Source organism: Motacilla alba, chromosome 11 (genome assembly GCF_015832195.1).
Source record: "Motacilla alba alba isolate MOTALB_02 chromosome 11, Motacilla_alba_V1.0_pri, whole genome shotgun sequence".
NCBI lineage: Eukaryota > Metazoa > Chordata > Aves > Passeriformes > Motacillidae > Motacilla > Motacilla alba.
In genome coordinates this window covers 16,460,032-16,482,141 of record NC_052026.1, presented here as the reverse complement: position 1 = coordinate 16,482,141, position 22,110 = coordinate 16,460,032, and the positions used below count along the sequence as shown (strand labels likewise).

Genomic DNA, 22,110 nt, shown 5'->3' with positions numbered 1-22,110 from the left:
GCAAAAATGAATGGAAGGAGATGCATTTGGGGAAAGAAACAGCTATTGTCAATGTTTGGTAGTAGGAGAAATACAGCACAAATTATTCACAGAGCTCTATCAGATAGCCAAGTGGTTTTATAAATGGATTTGTCTCAAAAATTCCAATTGATGCTGCCTAATTGATTGAGCCTTGAAATAAACCTCTGAGGGGGAGCAGGCAGGGCTCCCCAGCCCTTTGCCTGGTGGGCTGTGAGTCGGGGCAGAGCTGGAGGAGCACAGGAGCCCCCGCCCCTGCTGGGCTGACCATTCCCATGGGGAAGGACACTGCAGCCCTGGCCCCAGGTAAATCAACCATTTTGCTTTTATTCAACACTATCCTCACCTGCAGCTTCCCCAAATGGAGCTGCCTGACAGCAGGTGACACTGCTCGAGTCCACAGCACATGCATGACATGCACAAGACTGCACCTCCACTCACTGCAGAGTCCCTTTTTCCCCTTTTCCCCCTCTGAGGATGACTTGACAGACCAAGGTCTTTAACAGGGCTGAGACTTTTTAAGATCTAACAAAACATGGGTCAGGCTAGCAGAAAAGGAATTTCTCGGCACAGAAAAGGCATTTCCCAAAGCTTGTAGCATGTGAAGAATCCATTTCAGCTTAAAAAAATAATTCTCCTTAAAAGGCAATTCTAGCCTAACCTGTCTTCCAATACAAGTTCAAGCAGGACAGTTATGAGCAAATAACAAGCAAAACCAGAGTACCAGGAGAAGAGTGTGCACAGCTGAATTCAAGACTATGACCAAAGCTGAGGCTCAAATATTACTCAAGCAGGTTTGAGTGGCAGGTCTTTGAATTATTCTCCAATAGTGAAAACTTCTGGTAAGGGTGGATTTAATCTAAAAACACAGTACCTACCACTTGTCAGGGACACACTTTAAATTTTATTTTTTTAAAAAAAAAGTCAGCCAGCATTTCATTTATTCCATACTCCTGATTATTTTTACCAATTAATAGGACATAGATCCCATTCTTCCAAGTACATGCCTTGGCACAGCAAGGACTATTCTGCATTCAGCAACGTGCATCATTTCCGGCAGCCCAGCTCCAGGAATAGAAAACCAAGGAAAGCAAGACAGGCAGATAAACAAATCACTGGGATACCTGAAAACCCTGGAGATACTGTAGCTATTGTCATTTACACCCAAGCTCCTCTGACAGTGCCAAATGTAGATGAAAGTAAAGAATTAATGGGCTTCCTGGAAGCAAAAAGAATTCACAGAATTATGCTTGCAAGCAAAGCAAACAATCCAGAGACTAAATCCTGCAAAGGACATTTTTGCCCACACTGAACACTGCCCCATTCAACACAGCACACTCTGTTTGTTGACTGCACCACGTTTGTTCAGTGCTCAATGACACACCTCACTGAAGATTGTTAGTTGTGTCATCTGCAAATTCTTTGGTATCTCATGGGTCTGATGCTGCCTCTATCATTTGTCATTTATACCAACTTCTAAACTTCTACCAAACCCATACCACAGCATTTCACATGCAGTACAGGAGACAGAATTGTCAGCTCTCATTCAAAATATTTTATTTCAAAAGACAAAGAGTACAGGAGCACAGAAAGAACAGGAGTGAAGAAAGAACAGAAACAAATACCTGCTAAAGACAGTACTTTAGAATAACATCTCTGCTACCAATAACCTCAGCTGTGATGGTCATGCAACAACACCAAGGCAGAAAAGTCTTTCCAACCCAATGGAGCTGGGCCAAATACAAAATCATCTTCCCCCATCATCCAGCAACAAACAAACCCTTTTTACTGCAGATAATATTCTTCTCCTACTTCCCCATAATAACTCATAAAGCCAAATCAAGGAGGACAGATGCAGGCCTGAGCTATAAAATCCAGATTTCATTTCCTATCACTCCCCTCCCCCAGGAGCTCAGGGGTGTTTAGATTCTGGGCTGTGGTTTAAGTCCATCTGTGTTCTTCAAGTATAAACATCTTCATTGAAACCAGACTCATCCTGCACAGCCATTCATTTAGTGAGCTCATCTGTGAGAGACATGGGCTGGCACATTGCTATGACAACCCAAAAAAAAAACCAAAAAAAACCCCCAAAACCAAAACACCACCAGCTTGGCACAAATTAAACTGCTTTTTAAAATCCTATTGTTCCTGAGGCTGCTTTCTTTTCCTATACTTTTCCTCTAGCACCTATAGCTATCTTGGACATACTGCCCAGAACATCAACCCTCCCCCAAACTGGGCCTCTTTCCATAGGGAAACAGAAGCATTTTGTAAGATTTCCATGTGAGGAGGAATGCTCAAAGAATAAAAGAATCAAAGCAAAGGAAGTACTGTCCTATCAGTTGTCAACTGAGCTAGACATACATATAAATCCTAAAGACACAGTTCAAAGAGGGACCTAAAAGCCTGTAAAAATGTTTCCCCCCAAAAAATCACCTCTTTAATAATGAGTCCAAGTAGCTTGTTTTGTTTAAATATCTTGCTTTGGGTTAACTCTTGATGAGAAAAATTAGAAGTACCATTTTCTCTCCTAGAAGAACAAGCTTCACCATTTGAAAACATGCTCTTTTCCCTTGCTGGACCTCAATATGGCTTTTTGCTTTAACACTAAGTCATCCTAGACATAGGCTTCAGCTCAAGCAACTGATACACTTTCTTAAAGCACTACTTATTTAGAAGTCCAGACACTAAACCAACTCAGTGTCAGAAAAATAAAGCAGAACTTTCTGTGATATATGCTGCCAGTCAATGCAGAATGCATATTGTCTTTATGGTTGATATTGCATCCCTTCAAATCACTCACTGGCAGCTTACACAATTCATTAATTGTAAGTAGCTAGGATTGTTTTTACTAGTATGGCACAGGTGCCAAATCACTCTTAGTGATTCCCAACAAGAGAGAAAGACACTATGAGTAAAAACAATGGAATGGACTCCCAGGATCTAGACATGCCAAGCCACAAATATAATGCCAAAAAAATAATTTCTTTTTTTCCTCTCCTTCGCTCCACCTTAATTTTCTGAGATTCAGTCTCAGGATGGACTTTCTTGAGACAGGCAACCTTTGTGGCTTCTGCTAAGACCCCTTGTGATTGCAACACCTTGAGCCATGTGATCACAGAAATAATAAATCACAGGAATAGAGAGACTGAATTTTCTTTTTTTGGGTCAAACAAACCTCAAGTACAACTACTTTCTCTACTATGGTTAATCCTTTCTCCTGGCATCATTACAGGTTTCCCAGTCACAGATAGACTGTACTCATCAACTCAATGATTTTCATCTCTACAGAGTTTTGACCTGATCTTTTACCCACAAGTCATCTGGTTTAATTTGCTTCAGACATTCTTCCACACACAATTCGGAGCAGAGATACACTGCCAGGCAAAGTACTGAAATGTTCCCAAAGGCACAGATGAAGGGAAACTCAGTTACTAGTGGATATAAAAGGTAGGTGCCATAGATGAGCACAGCTATCACACTGCAGCTGCTCATGGTAGGTGTGAGCTCGAGTCATGCAACTGAAACCACTGCAACCTCCTGGTGGAATTAGATGGTAGAGAGACAAAGTTTCAAAGTCCAGCCCTAAGGTCTCACTGATACTACCAAAACTCTAGACAGCAGCAGCACATAAAGCCACAGGAACTGGCACTTCCTTTCACTGACCAGCTCTGCTTGGCCAACAATCAAAACCAAAGATATAAGATACAACCTTTACACTCAAAAATTCAACCAAGATGCAGGACTCTTGATTTTGGTTAATTTCTACTCAAAAGAAAAGTGCATCCTTTTTTTAACAAGTAGCTAAGTAAGTGGTAAACTGTATTTTTCTGTGCAATGTTTGCCATGCCCTAAAACTAATAAAAACTCAGTCTGAAGCACTGCCTAAGAGGTCACATGATAAACTATGGCAAATGCCACAGGACCCAGTCTGTACGAGCTCTCACCTAAGCCTGCAGTAGGCAAGAGTCAAAAAAACAGACAAAAAAACTTGGGCAAAACCAGAATCACAGTGCAGCTGATTCTGTGTGACATCACACACAGCAAGACTGATTTCCATAAGTATAGAACATTCTCTTCTCCAGTTTAAATCTGCAAATGGTGGGCTGCAGTGTTTGTGTTCTGCTGCCTACACGTGGCATCAGATCTACCCACTAGGAACACATTACTGTCTGCAGGAGACAAGCAGCCAACCGATCCAGAACGGACCACACAGCATCACTGTATTTCCAGGTTTCTGCAGGGGTATCCTATGATAACATCCTCTCTCTATTAAATATAAAGATATGCTTCTACTGCTGAGGCCAATGCAATGGCTGCAGATGGTGATCAGCTACAAGCAGGAACCACCCATCCTTCTGCTGCACTGCACTGAAGAGCCCAGCAGCAAACAGCTCCCTCCTCATCTCCACTGCTCACATTTCTGGGCACTCAGAAATGCACATCTTTACACAGTTCACTTTGTCCCCATAGCTGATAGGTAATAGGGCAAGTGAAAACTCGAGCCACACAGCAACAGGTTTAATACAGGGCAAATATGATGGACAACACAAACAAACTCTTTCTGCAAAGGTCAAGATTTACTTGCAACCAGAGAGATCCTGGTTTTTTCCTACACAGATGAGACTTCCAGTTCCCTGATGAGGAAATGAAGTGATGTGACATTAAGCAGCTCATGAATCTCTTCAATTAATGCATTCTGCACAACGGAGACTTCCAGGGAATTATCTGCAGCCACAGCAGTGCCTCATTCCCATTGCTGAGTCCCTGGGAATGAGTCACTTCAATTCCCATATTCTTGCTGCAGGCAGAGAGCTCGGGACTATTCCCTGCCTTCCTCAGGCAAATGGCTGGACTCAAACACTGAAACTGCTTGCACAGAACTTTAATTAAGGTTACCTTATTTTCTGAAACTATGGGAGTATATTTATCACCAGCTCCCCACTCCTCATGTTGATTAGGGCTCATGCCACAGGAGGTAACATTTCCATCCCACCACCTTCAGGGAGCAACTGAGTAATGTGCCAAACAGCCATGCAGAGGAGGGAAAAGAGGAAATACAGAGTTCTGAGAGAGGGGGAATGCCTTACTGCTGTCCATGACATGATGGGTCAGGAAGATCAGCTTCATCTGCAACAGGACTCTCCCAAGCCACCAAACTCTTTATAGCAATACCATGCCAATTTAAAAGAGATTTTACCAATATTAAACTAGCTTGGAGAATATAGGGACACGACTGTGGCTGGTTTTACACATTTAGGAATACTGCAATTTTAATTAAAAATAAGAAATCCCCAGAAGAGATACAAAATCTGTATTACAAGTGTTTGCAAAATTAAGAAAGCCTTTGCTGAATACAGCTAGTAGTCTGTGTTTCATGTGATTTGCAAACTAGAAACATTGGAATTTTAGGCCAGAAGGGTGTCATTGACTAATGGGGGTTCTCCCTTCCCTCTGGAGTGTAGGTTTATAGAAGAGTAAAATCATGTTCTCCAGGCAAGTTTACATGAAATGATTTATCTCTAGCCAGCTGCAGTCAGACATCTGCTTGTTTTTATTTCACTACAGAGAGATTCACACCCCCCCTTATCTCCAAAGGCAGCCAAGATTATATCCAATTGCAAAGAGAAACCTTCGGCAATTATCAAAACTAAAATTTAAGAAGTCAAGTTACACAGAGGCCACAGATGCACCTAAGCCCCACAAAAGGCTGAACAAGTCCTATTTAATGAAAAGTCCCTAGATTTTAAGGCAGAGACATCACCTCTTTATCCCATGGTTTACACACAGATCTGCCCAAACACAATGAGGTATTTCTTTGTTTTGAGAATCCCTCACACATTCCACATGGGATCACACAGACAGTCCTCATGTGGTCAAATAAAGTTTGTGAACCCATGCCTTTATAGCTTTTCCATATTAATCTGCACTCTGGGCATATATCCAATTAAAGCCTCATGTATAGATCACTAGGTTACTAACTGGCTTGCATACTGGGGGGAAGGGAAATAAGCTCGTGACTGCACAATTTAACACTGCCTCTGCTTTCACTTTTACATGCACCAGTCTTTTTTAATCTAGTCTTACCATAAATAAAGAGTAATGACGCTCACTGAGGAGCAGCTCAGATCCCTGCATGCTGGAACACACAGTAGCTGATGCAGAATGCATTTACACTAAGCCTAACTCCAGTGCAAAGCAAGACAAGGTCTTTTCACAAACACGCTACAAAAACAGGAAGCAAAGGGGGAAAACTTTACAGTGTTTGGAAACAGCAGAGCATTGTTTGTACACGTTTTTCTTACAACTCCAAAATAAAAAAACGGGTAACATGAAATCTGAGCACAGCAAGAGCCTTAGATCAGACACAAAGGTCCCAAGACAGAAGCACTCCAAAGATCTCCAGGTACAGACTGTACAGGCAAGAAGATGCACAGGGTAAGTTTGTTCTCTTATTTCTGCTAAGAAAATCTAACAAGTAGAGACACAACCTCCCGAACGGTTGACGTTAAACCTAGATAATGTTAGAGAGCACTACCTCTTTATCTCAATTAAAGCGGGTATGATAAATGAAGAGGCATTAGGAAACACATAAGCCACCAAATGTAAACATTCCCTCCATTTTTTAACTGTGCTCAAAAGGGAAGGTAGAATGGCACAGGCCTCACACATTGTGGGCTAGCACTGCCCCGTGTGAAGAAGCTGCACTGTGGACAACATCGCTTGGAGATGAGTCAAAACGTTCCAGCCACAAGCACACTGCAGCCACCCTTTTAAGCTGGAGCACTCAGATCCATCTGACCCCTACCCTGAAGCTGCTTTAATTCTTTCCTCCCATCACATCCTTCCTTTCCCTCCCTCCTTCAAGCCCACTCAGGCTATGCTGCAGTACCATAAACACACAATACATAGATAATGCAGATAATTAGTGCTGCCTCAATTCCAACTCATCCCAGGTTTAAAACTGACCAACCTACACTCCAGACACAGGCACAGAGCAGCAGAGGACCTGCTCCTGCTTTTGGGTAAGCGCCACCAAGGGCTGGGTAGTTTCCCATGCTGTCTATCTGCACAAGGGAGCAGCCTGATCCACGGTCAACTCCCACAACAGATGATATGATTTCACCATATTTAAAGTACATTAGTCAACCCAAGTCACCAGGGACATTTGAAATCACTTACAATAAATCAGGAGATTAATATCAAGGGAGGCAGTGACACAGCACCAAAAGAAGCGTCTACTGGTGTTGGTCAAGAAGCCACTAGAAACATCTCAGAAAAACAGAAACAAATTTTTCACTATAAACACCCCAGAAAGATGTTGCAGTCTTCAGGGCAAATGCTGGGCTGCAAAGGCAAAGTGGTTACCTGGAAGGGGTATGTCAATATTTAGTACCAAAGTGCATGTCCAGTCCTGCACATTTCATTTAATTTCAAGCTTTTCCAGCCTTATTTCCTGTTTCATTCACAGCAATCACAAAAGATTAATTACCCAACCTTAGGAAATGTGTTTTCGGTCGAACAAGACATGTTGACTGTGTCTCTACTTTCACCTTCAGTAACAAAGTTCTGTGCCAACACAAGTTTTATGCTTGCTTCAATGTCCACATTATTTGATTGCAAAGCAGATGGGATTTTCAGTGCCAAGACTCCACTCCAACCATTTGCTCCTCTGGGAGAGGATGAGCCTGTTCCATGGCTCTGGATGTCAGGCTAATATTTAGTTAAAAATTAAAAATCTTTCCTCAAAAGTCACCATAACAGCATTGACAAAAGAAAACCAAAAACACCAAAACAAACAAGAAAGAAAAAACTTGGATGATCTGAAAGAAACACAACTAATAGAAAGAAAAACTGAAGTAATGCTGCATAATTTGCACTTGCATAATATCTTTCATCAGTGCTCTTCCCTTCCATATAGGGGCTGCATTTCATACCAAACATGATAGGGAATGCTACTTCAAGCCCTTATGACACAGCTGGAGTGGCTATTCCTTTAGTATGGAAGATCTGAAGAATTACCAGTGTTCCTGCACTGAAAGAATAAGCTGAAGCTCCTTTTCAAATTCAATAATTGTACCACTATAACCTATTTACTAAAGGCAGAAGTTTACAGCAATTGCATAGATTTTCTTCTGGTTTAAACAATGACTGAACGACATCTGTGACATGACGTTGTTTTCTCTTCCTCCAGACACCCAAATAAACCTCTCTGTTCTATGTTCCTGCAGGATAAGGAACACAACTGCTTCACTGAACATGATTAATCTTCCTCAAGGAATCAACAGGTACCCAAACTACAGGCATTGCACTGCTGAGCAGCAAGACAAGGACACAGATAGATCTCATTCCACACAGTCCATTGAAGGAGATGGAAATCTCTGCTGCGAAAGTAAATGCTGTTCTTTAAGAACCACCGGGCCTTTCACAGTTTCTTTCCCCTCCTCCCACCTTCTTTCTCAGAGCCAGGCTCCTGAGCAAACCGCTCAGATGCCAGGACACCAGAGCCTGTGGAGCCAGGCAGGCACACGCTCGCAGCTCTCATCACTGACACCCAGCCTGGCGTCACCAGCCACGGCACAGAAACCTCTCCTTGTGCAACCACCCCTTGGAGCTGCCAGCAACAAGGCAACACTCAAACCCCCAGGACAACAACTGCAGGGCCACCGGGAAAAAAGAGCTGAGGAACTGCATTAGCTTCCACAATGCTCTATTTAAGAGTCCACATAAAGTTCTACTTTCAGTTTCCTACCCTCTTACAGCTTACGCTGTACCAGAGAGAAGCATGGTGTTTGAAGATGCCTCTGCAGTCATAATCTTCTCAAGGGATTCCAAAATTTATGAGCTCAACATCAAGTAGTTTGTATAGTAAATGTAAGGTTTGAAAAGGGAGAGAGAACTGCCAATCTTTTCACAAAGAGGAATCGCAACACCCTGCTTCTTTAACAATTTTGCAAGCTCATTCTCATCCTGAAAATTTCAGTGCAGTCAAGGTTTCCCTGACTTACTCTTTATTTTTGAATTCAGTCTTAACAGCCTCTGAAGCAAGAGCAAAGTGGTAGGTTGTCAGAAGTGACTATTAGGAGAATACACAAAGCACACATGCTGCAGAAAGCAGAGCCTTGAACTGATTGGCACCTGGCTGCCTGGCAGATATTTTCTTTGCAGGATGATTGAAGGGTAGTAAGAAGAGCACGACACTCTGGGCCACGTTCTGCTGTCAGTCACTCTCCCACGCTTCCACTGATTTTTAATGACATTCACAACCATTAAGAAAATTAATAGCCATCAAAATCAGGAGGGAAGATGCAGCCTAGCAGACAAAGCAAAGGAAAATCATTTCTGCTCCAGCTCCCACCAGTGATTTATCAGGAGCATAAGGGCAAGGCACTACTGGTCCTTGGTGTCCAACCTTAGGCCCTCCAGAGTGAACCACAGATGCACACACCAACTAAGAAGGAACGGCAAACTAAGCATGAACCAACAGTGGCAAAAATGTCAGATCAACATTTATCTGACTCTTTGTTTTCCCCACATACCAAAATACTGACCATAAAGCACTTGGAGATGGCTGAAGCACAGGGAAGTTGAAACCCAAGGATTACTAGAATGAAGATATACTGTCATCCAAAAATATTTTTTTCCCTGTTTTAAAGGCCAAAAATAATTGCTCTTCCTTTCTGTTCACAGGTCAAACAGACATTCTTATTTATGGAAAAAACCCACACACCCTTATTTTTTGATTAAAAAGTTTGAGTCCACTTGGCAAGTTTCAAAATCTTTTTTTTTTTTTTAAAGCAGTCTCTACTTTACTGTTAATAATGCCCATCCCTGGAAATGGATAACAAAGTCATTCAGTTTCATTCTAGACAGCAAAACCAGCCTGCTCACAATACACACTAGTTTTATTACAGCAGCAAACAAGAAACTCCAGTGGTACAACAGAATCCCACCACAGCAGGAACCAGCCATGGTAAGAGGCACCTGCCAATCCCAAACACTTATATTCAAATAGCCAAAACAAACAGCCAAAACACTGGGAAGAAACAAAAAAAAAAGCAATATCACAGCTTCACCATTGAGAAATACCTGCTCAGTATTGTCTGAAATGTACTGCAGGGGTATCTTTAGGAGATTTAGGGGGGGAAAAAAGATGTTCTTTAAAAATTGTTAGAACTGTCTCACTGCAAATACAATTACCTAATGTTGCTCAGTTGATGTTAATTGTCCATGCATAAATAAAAAACTTAGGCCACTTTTTTGTTTTCACAATTCTTGCCTTACCTTTGGGTTTACATCATCAGAAATCTCATCCATAACATATGCATGGACATCCACACACTTCAAAGTATACAGAACTTATTTCTAAGAAAAAAACACTATTTCTGATTCTCATCTGCTAATACAGTTTGTCTTTATGTCTAAGAACAACATTATGCAAAATATAAATGTAAAAGAATTGTATTTGGGAATACAATGATGTATTCCCAACAAAACCCTCTGCTTCAGCTTCATCTCAGCTTTCTTCTAAGGCAACACTTACTGTACCACATGTGGCATCTTTGAAAACAAAATCTTACAAAACCTAAATCTCTTTCTGTGTGCTAATAAGGGTTGAGTTTTAAATTTTTCAAAAGGAGAAAAATATTTCATTTCATTTAGCCCTTCTTTAAGCACTAGAAATCCAAGAAAGAAAAGTTCTTTAGTGACAGCACCAAGCATTCAACATTCCCATTCTTAATCAAGAAATTAGTGATGTGGAGTTTAAGAAGCATTAGATAACCATTTTTTAGTCATCTTCCATGAAGTCCTGGTAATTACTCTTTTAATCACTGAAAGCAATTATTCCTTTTAAATTTTTCATCCAATGAGAAAATCATACCATCCCTCAGGCACAGGAGTAAGAACTTTAGGGAAACTGCAGCATACTTTGAATAGTGCAAGAACTCTTACCCCTTTAACAAGTTGATATTCTGAGCAGACATGGGAGAGGTGCTCCAAGGGCCCAGAAGAGCCTTGCTCCATTTTCAACCTTTCACTTTGCCAGGGCCTCAGAAGTGAAATATCAAGTAAGGTAACAGCAGAAGCAGCAGCACCATCTTCCTACGCCTTCAGGGAACTGGGAGCAGCTGCCCCTGTAGACGATCCACCCTCCTGCAAACTCCAGCCACGACCACATACCACAGCAGCATTTCAGCAAATTTTGAGACCAAATGGGGGGAAAGAGAGCTACTTGCAGCAAGCAGCATTTTTTCCTTAATAAAACTCTATTGTCTGAGGAAGGGAGACAGGACAGAGCTGGCACATGTCCCGCAGAGCAGCAGTGATGGTTGGAGGATTCTGAGTGAGGTTTTCCCCATAGATGAATGTCACAAACTCACTTTCCACCAGGACAGCGTTGGCATAAAATGGGCGACAGAGCAACAGCTTCTACACCAGTTCTAACTAGGAATAAGAGGGAATTTTCCAGCAACCCTCTCGCTCATGCAAGAGCCATTCCAGCCACTGAAGGTCACTCAGCACCTTGAGATCTGCCAAGCAGAAGGAGAAAATGGGGCTCTGAGAGCTGGACAAGGCTGAGAGGAGAGTCAGCCATGCCCCCCAGCCAGCAGCCAAGAGCAAGCTGCACGGTGATCTCTCCCTGAACCTTCCTGGCTTTCTGAACAGCACATCCTGCCATTCACAGCACAGGCAATGAATGGTAATCCCTCTCCTCAAATTACCCTCCTGACTTCAACAGAGCGAGACCAAGAATGTACGTGACTGAGTGTACTTCCAGTTCAGATTGAAGTAATTGCAACTTGACGAGTTTCTTAAGCTCGGTTAGTAATGGCACACATCTAGCAGAAACACTCAAATCCAGAAAAAACATACACCTTTTTATTAAGTTTCTCAAAAAAGGAAAAATACTTCATATTGTTTAAAAGCTTACTAAAAATTCAGATTAAAGTAGAAGAACATAGCCTTCACCATCCCCTCGTGCCCTGGACACCACAGTCTGTGCCTGGCAGGTTACCTGCTTGTGTTTCCCACTCTACTGGCCCTGTCCCAGTCATGGGACAGCCCAAGGGGAGAATTCAACAAATCATTTCAAGTACTGGAAATGGCAGCACTGGTAACAACAAATGCCCACAGATCCTGGAACATGAGTCCCCCTCTTCCAAAATCTATAGAGTGTTGTTAAATGCTCCTGATTTTTAAGCCTATGAAGTAAAGGCCTTTTAACTTAGCATCTGGTTCTGACTTCATGTTTTCCTCCACAACCACAAGAGCTAAAACTTCATTCACCACTGACGTGATCAGTTATAATGTATGCTTTTCAATTGTCTTTTCCCTTTCCTGGTGTTGTCCCTGCATTCTTAAATATTGTGCAAAACAGGAAAATTTTACGCAATGATTTAATAATACATTTTTTTTGGCACAAATTCCAGCCTACCATGTTTCCCGCTCTCTTCTTCCTCAGCAGTCTGGCGGACTGTGCACTGAAACGCATCACCTCCCTGATCCAGTGAAAAGACACACAACAAATCTGCAAAAGGTTCAAACTGAGAGAGTGCTCCCCAGCCAGCTCACAGGGATTTTTCTCAACCTGACCCTGCAAACTGTTAGGCATTTACAAAAGATGGATTGACAGGGTATGGCACAGATGCAGAAATGAATGGCACAGGCCAGGGCTGACTCAGCCAGCGCTGCTGCCAATGACACTGCATCGGCAGACGGCGCAAAAAAAAGTTATTTTATTGAGTGCACATATATGCACCAGCTCTTTGAATGGATTACACACGCTGAAGTATCAATCATCTTCCAACACCTGGCTGTTTGTGGAATCAAGCACTATGTTATCTGTGAACACACAGAACAAAACTGATGCAACTAGCACTGCTCAAAACACCAATAAACAAGCCACAATCTACCCATGCAACCCACAATCTAATTACTTCTAAAGACTCCAAAAGGCTTAAACTATTTGAGGTAGGTCTCTTTTCTCATAAATCCTATATGAGGAGATGACTAAAACCCTATTAGGTTAGCCATACTTATTAACATAGAAGGAAATTGTATCATGTTCAACTCATCTGTTACCTAGGAACTTCAAAAGTACCAACAAATTACACGCAATAAATTGAACAGTTCCCAAAAAAATCACTCTTTTCTACGTACTAAACCTACCAGCTTTTTCCTCCAAAAAGACCCCTCAGTGCACACAATTCTGTGAGATCAAGGCTTCAGCCTCTGTTCTCCCACAGCTGCTAACAAAGCAAACCCAACCTTTCACACTGGAACATCGATGCAATGGGACTCTCAGCGAAGCCTCTCACCTCTGGAAAACCACACATTCTTGCAGAGTTTCACAGAATCATGAAGTGGTTTGGGTTGGAAGGGACCTTTAAGGATCACCTTGCTCCATGCCCTGCCATGAGCAGGGACACCTTCCACTAGTCCAGGTTGCTCCAAGCCCTGTCCAGCCTTGGACACTGCCAGGGATCAGGCAGCCACAGCCTCTCTGAGCAGCACATCCTTTCCTGGCAGGACTTCACCCCACCTTGGAGGATCTATCAGACTCTTCCCATCACTACTATAACCACAGTTATAATGTTCCACTACCAAAAATATATAAAGTATTATTCAGAGCTCCACCAAGGCCCAGCCCTGTGAGGGATGCTGCGTTCTTCCAGGCCCTGCTTTGATGCAGGATCAGGTCCCAGTGAGGAGCAGAGGCAATTTGCAGTCTCTCCCATGGGGACTATTACCACCACGTAGTTACTAGCACCACATCTTTACTCCCCAGCCAAAAGGAAAAATGAGGCACAAGTATTTCTGAGTATCCTTTTTATTTATGTTCCTGAACATGTAAAATTTACTGGCTGGGTGCTAACACTAATAGCCTTGAGAGCTCTCACTCTGTCAATGAATATAGCTTCTGTTTTCATATTTTATATATGCTCTGTGACATATAAACACATACCTTAACACTACTGACTTATAAATATGCTTTTTAACCACTGCAGGAACTATATATGCAAAGGTATGTTTGATAGGCATTAAACAACTTTAAAGAAATATTGTTTTAGGTTTTCTTATGTCGAATTACTAACTAATATAGCAATAAAATAAGTTTGTCACAGCAAAGCAATATTCCATTAAATCACCAGGTCTTCAGAAAAATTTGGGGTTTGTTAATGCAGGCACATGCCTGTATTCACTCATGAAAGAGAATCTCAACTTCATCAGTACAGATAACATGCAGCAATTTGTTCTCAATTTGCAGAGAATTCTAAATTGTCATGGCTTTTATGCAAATTATGACTCTCAGTGCTCTTTCTGATGCACCTAAGCCAAATACCTGGAAGACAGCAGCAACCCAAAACAAGAAAATATGTACACCCAAAAGCTATAGGTACCACTTCTCATCAAATGAAAGCCATCATCTGCAACAGTAAACCATGAGAAATATTAAATATAAATAGTAGTTTATCCTTCCATTATTATAACAAATAAAAATTATCTAAAATTGCTTTGTTATTTATACATGTAATGATGGCAGACACACCAATCTAGTCTGAAGTCACATTTGCAGAGCCTCATTAACAGTGCAGGACTTCAAGACAGCACTTGGTTTACTGAACTGGCTGTTTATTATTATTATTATAAATTCATATTAATTCTACTTGCAATCTGGATAATACTACAATATTCCTTTTTCAGGAAAGCTGTAAAAATTCTTTTTGTGAAATTGTTTTGAAACTTTTGAGCTCTGCATAATACTTCCCACTTGAGCTAATTGTTTTTAAAGGGAAATTTAATTTTTTTAAGTGTGTTTTTCTAACTAATGGGAATCTGTGCTAAAGTAAACAATGAGTCCAGCTTGATAGGAATTTTTGCTCTATCTTTACCAAAATAAGGAAGGGAAGACATGTAATAGCATGCTGAAATACATGCAGTAGCAGAATTGTTGAATTTTAAAAAACAATTAGAAGACAATTTTCTACTCCACTTCTCCTGTTTGAAACAGATCATCCTGCCCTGCCTCATTTAATATTAACTGGGTATGTTCTTGTCCCTAGAAGAAAACACAAATGCAGTTCCCTAATCCACTTACATTCTTGTTTCAAATGCATTTATGATTAGCCAGCCTGTCAATAAACTATTGTCCTCACACATCATGTCTGTACAGAGAATGTTTAAAAGAAACTCAAGTCTTTTTAGGATTGCCACCAGCTTTGAACAAAACATTTACATTACACCCAACCCACCTGCCAAGGCAAAACTGAGAAATGTGAAATGGGCATGAAAAGCCAAAGTTTCTCCTCCTTGGGGGATATTAATGAGTAACTTCATGGTTTCAATAAAGCCTTATCTTCCCAGATGGGAATTAGAGAGGTCATCCCTAGCCAGAGAAAATGAATCACTTATTTATTCCTTCCTTGTCTGCTGCACATACATATGTATCACAAGTCTTCCCTACAACCCAGGACTTTAAAACTCACTGTCCTCAACATCTACTCCCCACTGGTGCAAGAGAAAGAATGAAAGAGAAATGAAAGAGACATGAAAGAGACAATGCAGAAGGATGTGAAAGACACAGGACAGTCATGACACCTATGTTTAAACTACTGAAAATCAAATTTTACATTTCTCTTGAAGAAAGGGTTACTCCTAAACCCACCCTACCCCTCCCAAAAAAAAAAAAAAGTAAGAAATATTACATTTCACTTTGTTTCTGTATTTGTTTTTACTATCACTGCCCCTCAAGCTGTGCAAGGACAGATCTCACTAGTGAAAAAAAATAGTAAGGGTGCTACATTTGAGTTTGGTAGGTGTTTATAAAATAAACATTATTCCTCCCATGGGGGAGAAAGTCAAATTCATCCCCAGGCAAGCTGCTGTCTGACAAACAAAGTTTTTAAGTGTCAAAATTTCCTACTGGGACTTTAGCATTTACAGTAACAAAACAAAACAGAAAAAAAGCTACAGACCTGTATTCACTTTCTCCAAAAAACCCTTAACCAGAAGGAAACCCTGGGCATGATGCGAGTGAAACTGTAATGGTGACACTGTGCTATATTTAAGTAATTCTTTGAGAAATAAGAACATGACACAAACAATGGAAACACACACAAATCAGATGAAGTCCTAACACCCACAGTTATGGAACTGTCCACAAATTAATACCTTTCTGCATTTGTTATCTGGGTGTATATACCAATTCAGAACACACTTATTTTATTATTTTTATTTGATTAACATGGACTTATTTTAATTGAAACAGTCACTTGTCATCATGTCAAAAAATGCACCTCACAGAGAACATTAATTTTTGCACCCTAAATTTTGCTAAAGTAAGATGGCCTAACAGTTGCTCCATTGCATTCTTGCATAGCACTTCTGCTACCAAAAACTATCTTGTCAGCACAAAAATTGTAGCTGCCTAAATAAACAACAAAAGTAGTTATCTCTCAAAAAAAAGTAGGTTGAGTCTCATTATTCAGACTTATATATGTGGGCACATACTATGTCTATTCATGGAACAAGCTATAGATGAATAATCCATACACAAACTAATGCTAACTTCTATACTGCAGCCCAGGGACTGACAAGTAAGAGCTTGTGGGGAGAAGAATTTAATTCTAATGTATGTCTCAAGTGACAATAAAAAGGATATAAAGTGCTCAGAATCAACAAATAACTTATCCTCTGTACTCAGGGACATAATTTGCCAGATCTGGATTTAGCTGTCATTACAACTTTTGCTTTCAAATGCAAAACAAAGTGATGTTATTTTCCTGTTCAATTTTATTCATGTTATATAGAATGCAGTAAAACTTGTCATGCCAGAGGATTTGCAAAGGGATGATATGAAGGTTAATTACTGGCTGCTCATAAAGCATCCTGCCTGTCGAATCCCCCATGTGTAAAAATGACCTTGTTATCAAAGCTGTTGAGTGCTCCCAATGGTCACTTTCAATGAGCAGAATGGATATTTTTCTGTAGCTCTTGAAAACCAAATTAGCTGCATTCAAATATCTACCTCCAGTTTGAGGTGATTTTGGCATTGTGGCTGTACCCCATTTCTGTAGGGGGTGGGGGTTAAACTACCAGATATTTTGCTTAAATCACATCTTTCCAGCTCAAAATGAAAAAGACTGAAATGTAGGTATCACAGAACCAAGGTCTGACAGATACCTGCTAAACCTACCCACAGAGTCAGGCAACAAGTGAATGCAGATCTTATCCTTGTGCCCTAATTACCCCCTGGAAACCAAAGACACTACTTGAAACAATAAAGCACAGGTATTTCTGTGATCAACCCTATTTGTAGGGTGAGTTAGCACTGGGAAAAAATGATAAGGCACAAGACCAAGCACGAAGAGCACTGCTCAACAAAATGGAGCCTGCAATGCTACGCACTATGCTTTAGTATCTTCTTGCTATTTATACACATAAAATAATTAAGAATGAGAACACCTCAACATTAATTAAAGCACAGCCCCATAGGACTTCAGAAGTCTTTTCAGAGATGGTTTCTCTGGTGACAGCTTTGCCAGCGAGCAGAGTTTGACGCGTCCTGTAAAAATACAACTTCATGCCTGGTATTGCCACATTGCAGAGAACAACATCTGAAGCGTGATCATGCCTCTCTCTCCCCATATCCTCCTCCTCAGCTTGGAAATAATCAGCTATGGATACTGCCAGGAAAATGCCTCATCTCCACTAATATTCAACTCCCCCTCTACAATGATGGTATCTTAACAAAATGAAGAACTGTGAAAACTCCTCGTGCTTGCGTCTTTCAGGAGCTTTCTCCAACAGTGCTGGACCAAATCTTCCTTCTCCCTTTAAGCAGCAGTTCTACCAAAGAAAGAAAATATTCCCTTTGAAACATCCTCGAGAGCCCAGTGGAAACAGCAAGCAGAGATGTCATTGTGGCAAAAAAAAAGAGCTATGTGAGAACAGGCAGCTGGCCTACCTGAAGGTTAAAGTAGCTCCCACTGAAAACCTGCTCTGAATACTTCAGAGCAGAGCATTATGCAGAAGAGACATTTACACACACTATGTCTGTGTACCAAGGTGTGAAAAAACCCAACCTCCGAGCACAGCACAGGCTGGATGAAATCCATTGAAATACACCATTAACAGAAATCTACACAAAAGCCAATCCACTCTCTCGTATCAGTGTCCTATAGGAAGGCCAGAATGAAGCCATTGAGAAAAATGAGACATTTACATATAAATCAAAAAAAAGACAGGATCCAAGTACCGACTGATTAAAGATCAGTGTAAAACGTATTTTGTTAATCGCTTTTTAGATAAAATCTGTGTAATCACTCTATATCCTCCACAAATATTCAAATAATATTGGCCATTAAATGTTAAGTTGGATCTGAAAATATAAATCATAATTGTCAAGACTGCATCCGTCTATAGTACATGTTCTGTAACGCTGATATCACCACCTCGCAGTTTTTCTCTTGCATCATTTTCCAGCAGGAAGAAAAACCCTGAAGGAATCTCCATATTTTCCAATCACATTGCCTGTATCCGGGCAGGTTATGTGACCGCCAAACCGGAGCCCCCAGAGCAGGCCTGAACCACAGCAAAGTCCGCGCACAACCCGAGCCTTCGCTCTCGAATTAAAAGCATCCTCCACCTCCCTCACCTCCAACTTGGCCAAGGTGCCAGCAGGTACCTGCCGACTTTGGTTTCGGATACAAAGGGCTCGGTATGGTGACTGTATGTCGGGGTCACGTTCAGAGGGAAGGAATTCTTTTTTTTAAATAAAGGAAAAATATTAACAACAATAATAACAGTAATAGTAGCCTTGCTCGGAAAACAATAACCAAAAAAAAAAAAAAAAAAACCAAAAAAACCAGCACCGAAACTGCAAAAATAAACATCCATAGGATTACGAACAAGGAAAAAAAAAATCCTTTCAGGATTTTCACCGGCATTCCGGAACCCAGTGGAGCCGATCCCCCCTCGCCCACCGGCGGCCCCGGCGGTTCCAGCCAGGTCCGGCCGCCCGGGGACAGAGGGCTCGGGCATCCCCCGGCCCCGCGCTCCGCGGATGCCCCGCGGCCGCTCCGCGTCCGCCCCCGCGGCGGGGCCGCCGGACCCGGGCGGGCTCTTACCGTGGCCGAGGCGACGCTGTTGTCCGCCAGGGTCAAGTGGTGCGGCTCCCACCGCCGCAGGAACTTGGAGGTGAGGATCTTGCTGAGAAACGTCCGGGGGTGCCGGATGACACACACCTGGATGTCCCCCTCCTGCAGCAGCTTGTACCTCATGCCGTTGCAGTGGAGCAGGGCTCTCCGGCACGGCGCGGCACCCATTTTATTCCCCTCGGGAGCGGACATCTCGCCCAGCAGCGGCTTGCTCTCCTCGGGCTGCCTGCGGTCGCTGCCCCCGCCGGAGCTGCCGGTGCGATCCATGGCAGCCCCGCGGGCCGGGTCGGGGGTGGTCTCGGCCGCCCGCGGGGATCGGTCTCTACGGCGGGTAGAGACGGGTACGACCAAAGAAAATAAAATTCAAAATAAAAACTATAACAAAAAAAAAAAAAATCCAACCCCACGCGGCAGATTAAAAAAAAAAATTGCACGCTGAAGAAAAAAATAAAAACAAAACAACAGAATCTGTCGGGGAAGATGGGGGTAGGGACCGAGCCGCACCGAGGGGAGAAGGGGGAAAGGGAAGCGATAAAATCCTTATTCAAACTTCCCAATCCGCCCCCGGCGGGTCACAGCGCCGCGTCCATGCTGCCGGGCGGGCGCCGGCCGAGAGGAGGGTCGGCTCCCGCGGGGGCGGCGGACAAAAGCCGGCGGTGGTGGCGGCGGTGGCGGCGCGGGGGGCTCCTGACGGCGGCGGTGGCGGCGGCGGGGGCTGCGGGGCGTCCGGCAGCGGCTCCTTCCTTCCCCCCGGGGCGTGTGCGCGAGAGCGTGCGGCGGCGCGCGTGCATGTATGTATGTATGTGGGTGCGGGTGCGCGCCCGTGGGAGCGGGTGTGATGTGTGTGTGTGTGTGTGTGTGTGTGTGTGTGTGTGTGTGTGTGTGTGTGAGCGTGCCTGCCTCTGTGCGTGCGGGTCTGTGTGTGCAGGTCCCCACGCGCGCCGCCGCCGCGGCAGGAGGAGGAGGAGGCGGCGGGAGCGGCGGGCGCTGCCGACACAGCCCCTCTGCCGGAGCGGCTCCGCGCGCCGCGATTGGCCCCGCCGCCGTCACGTGCCCCCCTGCCTGACGTCAATGGCCGCGGAGCCGCTCCGGGCAGCGGCGGCCGCGGGAGGTGCGCGGGAAGCGCCGCGCCCCTCGCGGAGCCGCGGGATCCTTCGGCTTGGAAAAGACCTCGGGGATCATCGGCTCCGACCTGTGCCCGAAGGCCGCCCCGTCAGCCAGACCGCGGCAGCGAGTGCCGTGTGCTGCCTTTTCCTGAAACACCTCCGGGGACGGTGATTCCAGCTCCTCCCTGGGCAGCCCGTTCCGATGTCCAGTCACGCTTTTTGTGGAGAATTCCCTCCTAAGGTCCAGCCTGAACCTCGCCTGGCGCGGCTCCTCGGGGCACGAGGCTGGGCAGGGCTGGAGCTGTGCGGGCACCGCCAGGCCCCTCCACCCTGCGGGGAAGCCAGGTGGAGGCGGCGGGAAGGGGGAGGCTCCGTGCGGTCGGTGTCCCCTTCCCGCAGCGCTCGCAGGAGCCCGGGCAGGGCGCAGGGGTCGTGACCACCTCTCCTTGAGGGTGACGAACCATCGCAGGGTGAGTTTTGAGCATCCTCGCTCCAGCGTTAAGCTCTAGTACAACCCCTGCAGAGAATGGCCAAGGAAGCCCGTGCCAGGCTGCTGGCACTTCAGCAGAGATTCCCTCTCCTCTGGCTTTATGGGCAAACCGGGAACGGCTGCGCTCCCCGGTACACCAGCTCTTGGAAGCCCGGGGAGAGCAGCACCTTCTCACACTGTGCTGAGCAGGGTGTGGAATGTCCTCAGATCGTCGGCAAAGCAGCACAATCCATTATTTAAAAAGAAAAAAAAAAAAAAAGAAGGCATTGAAAAAACCAACTCCCTTCTAAGCCCTCTAAACTGCTTAACAGCTGAGGGATGCTGTGTGCAATATGGATGCTGTGCCCAGAGAAATGACACCAGAGATACTTGCTTTTTTTCTCAGTGGTAGAACTCAGATCTTGTTTCCAATATCCTCATTTGCACAACCAGGTTAGGACCAATTACAGAAAATACATTTTATGTCATACATGCACGTGCCATTGAACTGTGAGACCCCCTCACAATGAGTATTACCAAGGTCCAGAATTTAGAAGTAATTTACAGGGCTGCTTTAGATCGTGCTTGCAACATATTCAGAGAAAGTATAAACCTTTATACTTGAAATACTTAAAAGTGTAAGCTCACCTCTGACTGAGGGAGGTTGAGAGAGGGCTTGCTCTGTGGTGAGACGATTTTTCTGGAATGTGTGCCCTGCCTTGGTTTCTAGTGGCATCTCCCCATGCAATAGCTCTCAGATAGGTGACCATGCCAAGAGAGGTGCCAGCAGTTGCGGGCAGTGTCACCAGCCCACCCCAGAGAAAGCTCTTTCATCTGATTCTATTTGCATCAGGAGTCACACACAGATTATCTGTTGGAGAGGCAAGCTGCTACTGGAAGGGCTGGGGAGCCTTTGCCATAAAACCTTTTGTAGTGGCTGCTGTCAAAGACAATACATGACCGGCTGGACCACAATTACAGCGAGCATGCCCATCACGTGTGTTGTCACAGCGCTGTTCTGTTGAAATAGGCTCACATTTGACAGGAGAATTGCTGTCTAAACACTTTCAGAAAGGAAGGTTTTTTAACCTATCAATTACTAGCAAAATTGAGGGATACTTTTGTTGCATGTCAGCATCAAAATTATTTATAAAAAGCAAGGAAATCTCCAGAGTACTCCCAAGTACCAGTTGATAAAACAATGCAGAATTATGCAACTTGGCAAAGGTTAGAAGAAAGCTACTTGTTTAATGACATAAATAATACAACCAACAGGAAGACAAAAATCTCTTTTATAGAGGTTCAAATTATGAGTATCTCATAGTCCTGGTGACCACTTGCCTCCTGAACTTAAGCA

At 43.5% G+C, this 22,110-nt stretch overlaps 1 protein-coding gene across 1 annotated transcript in view; it reads right to left on the bottom strand.

Moving 5' to 3' along the window:
* LOC119705711 (c-Maf inducing protein) overlaps positions 1 to 20,045 on the bottom strand; it is a 130,327-nt gene extending 110,282 nt beyond the window's left edge. The window contains exon 1 of the mRNA XM_038148455.1: positions 19,149 to 20,045. Within this exon, the coding sequence (XP_038004383.1) occupies positions 19,149 to 19,445 (297 nt within the window). The 5' untranslated portion in view covers positions 19,446 to 20,045. The remainder of the gene's footprint in view (positions 1 to 19,148) is intronic.
* Positions 20,046 to 22,110: the final 2,065 nt, after the last annotated feature.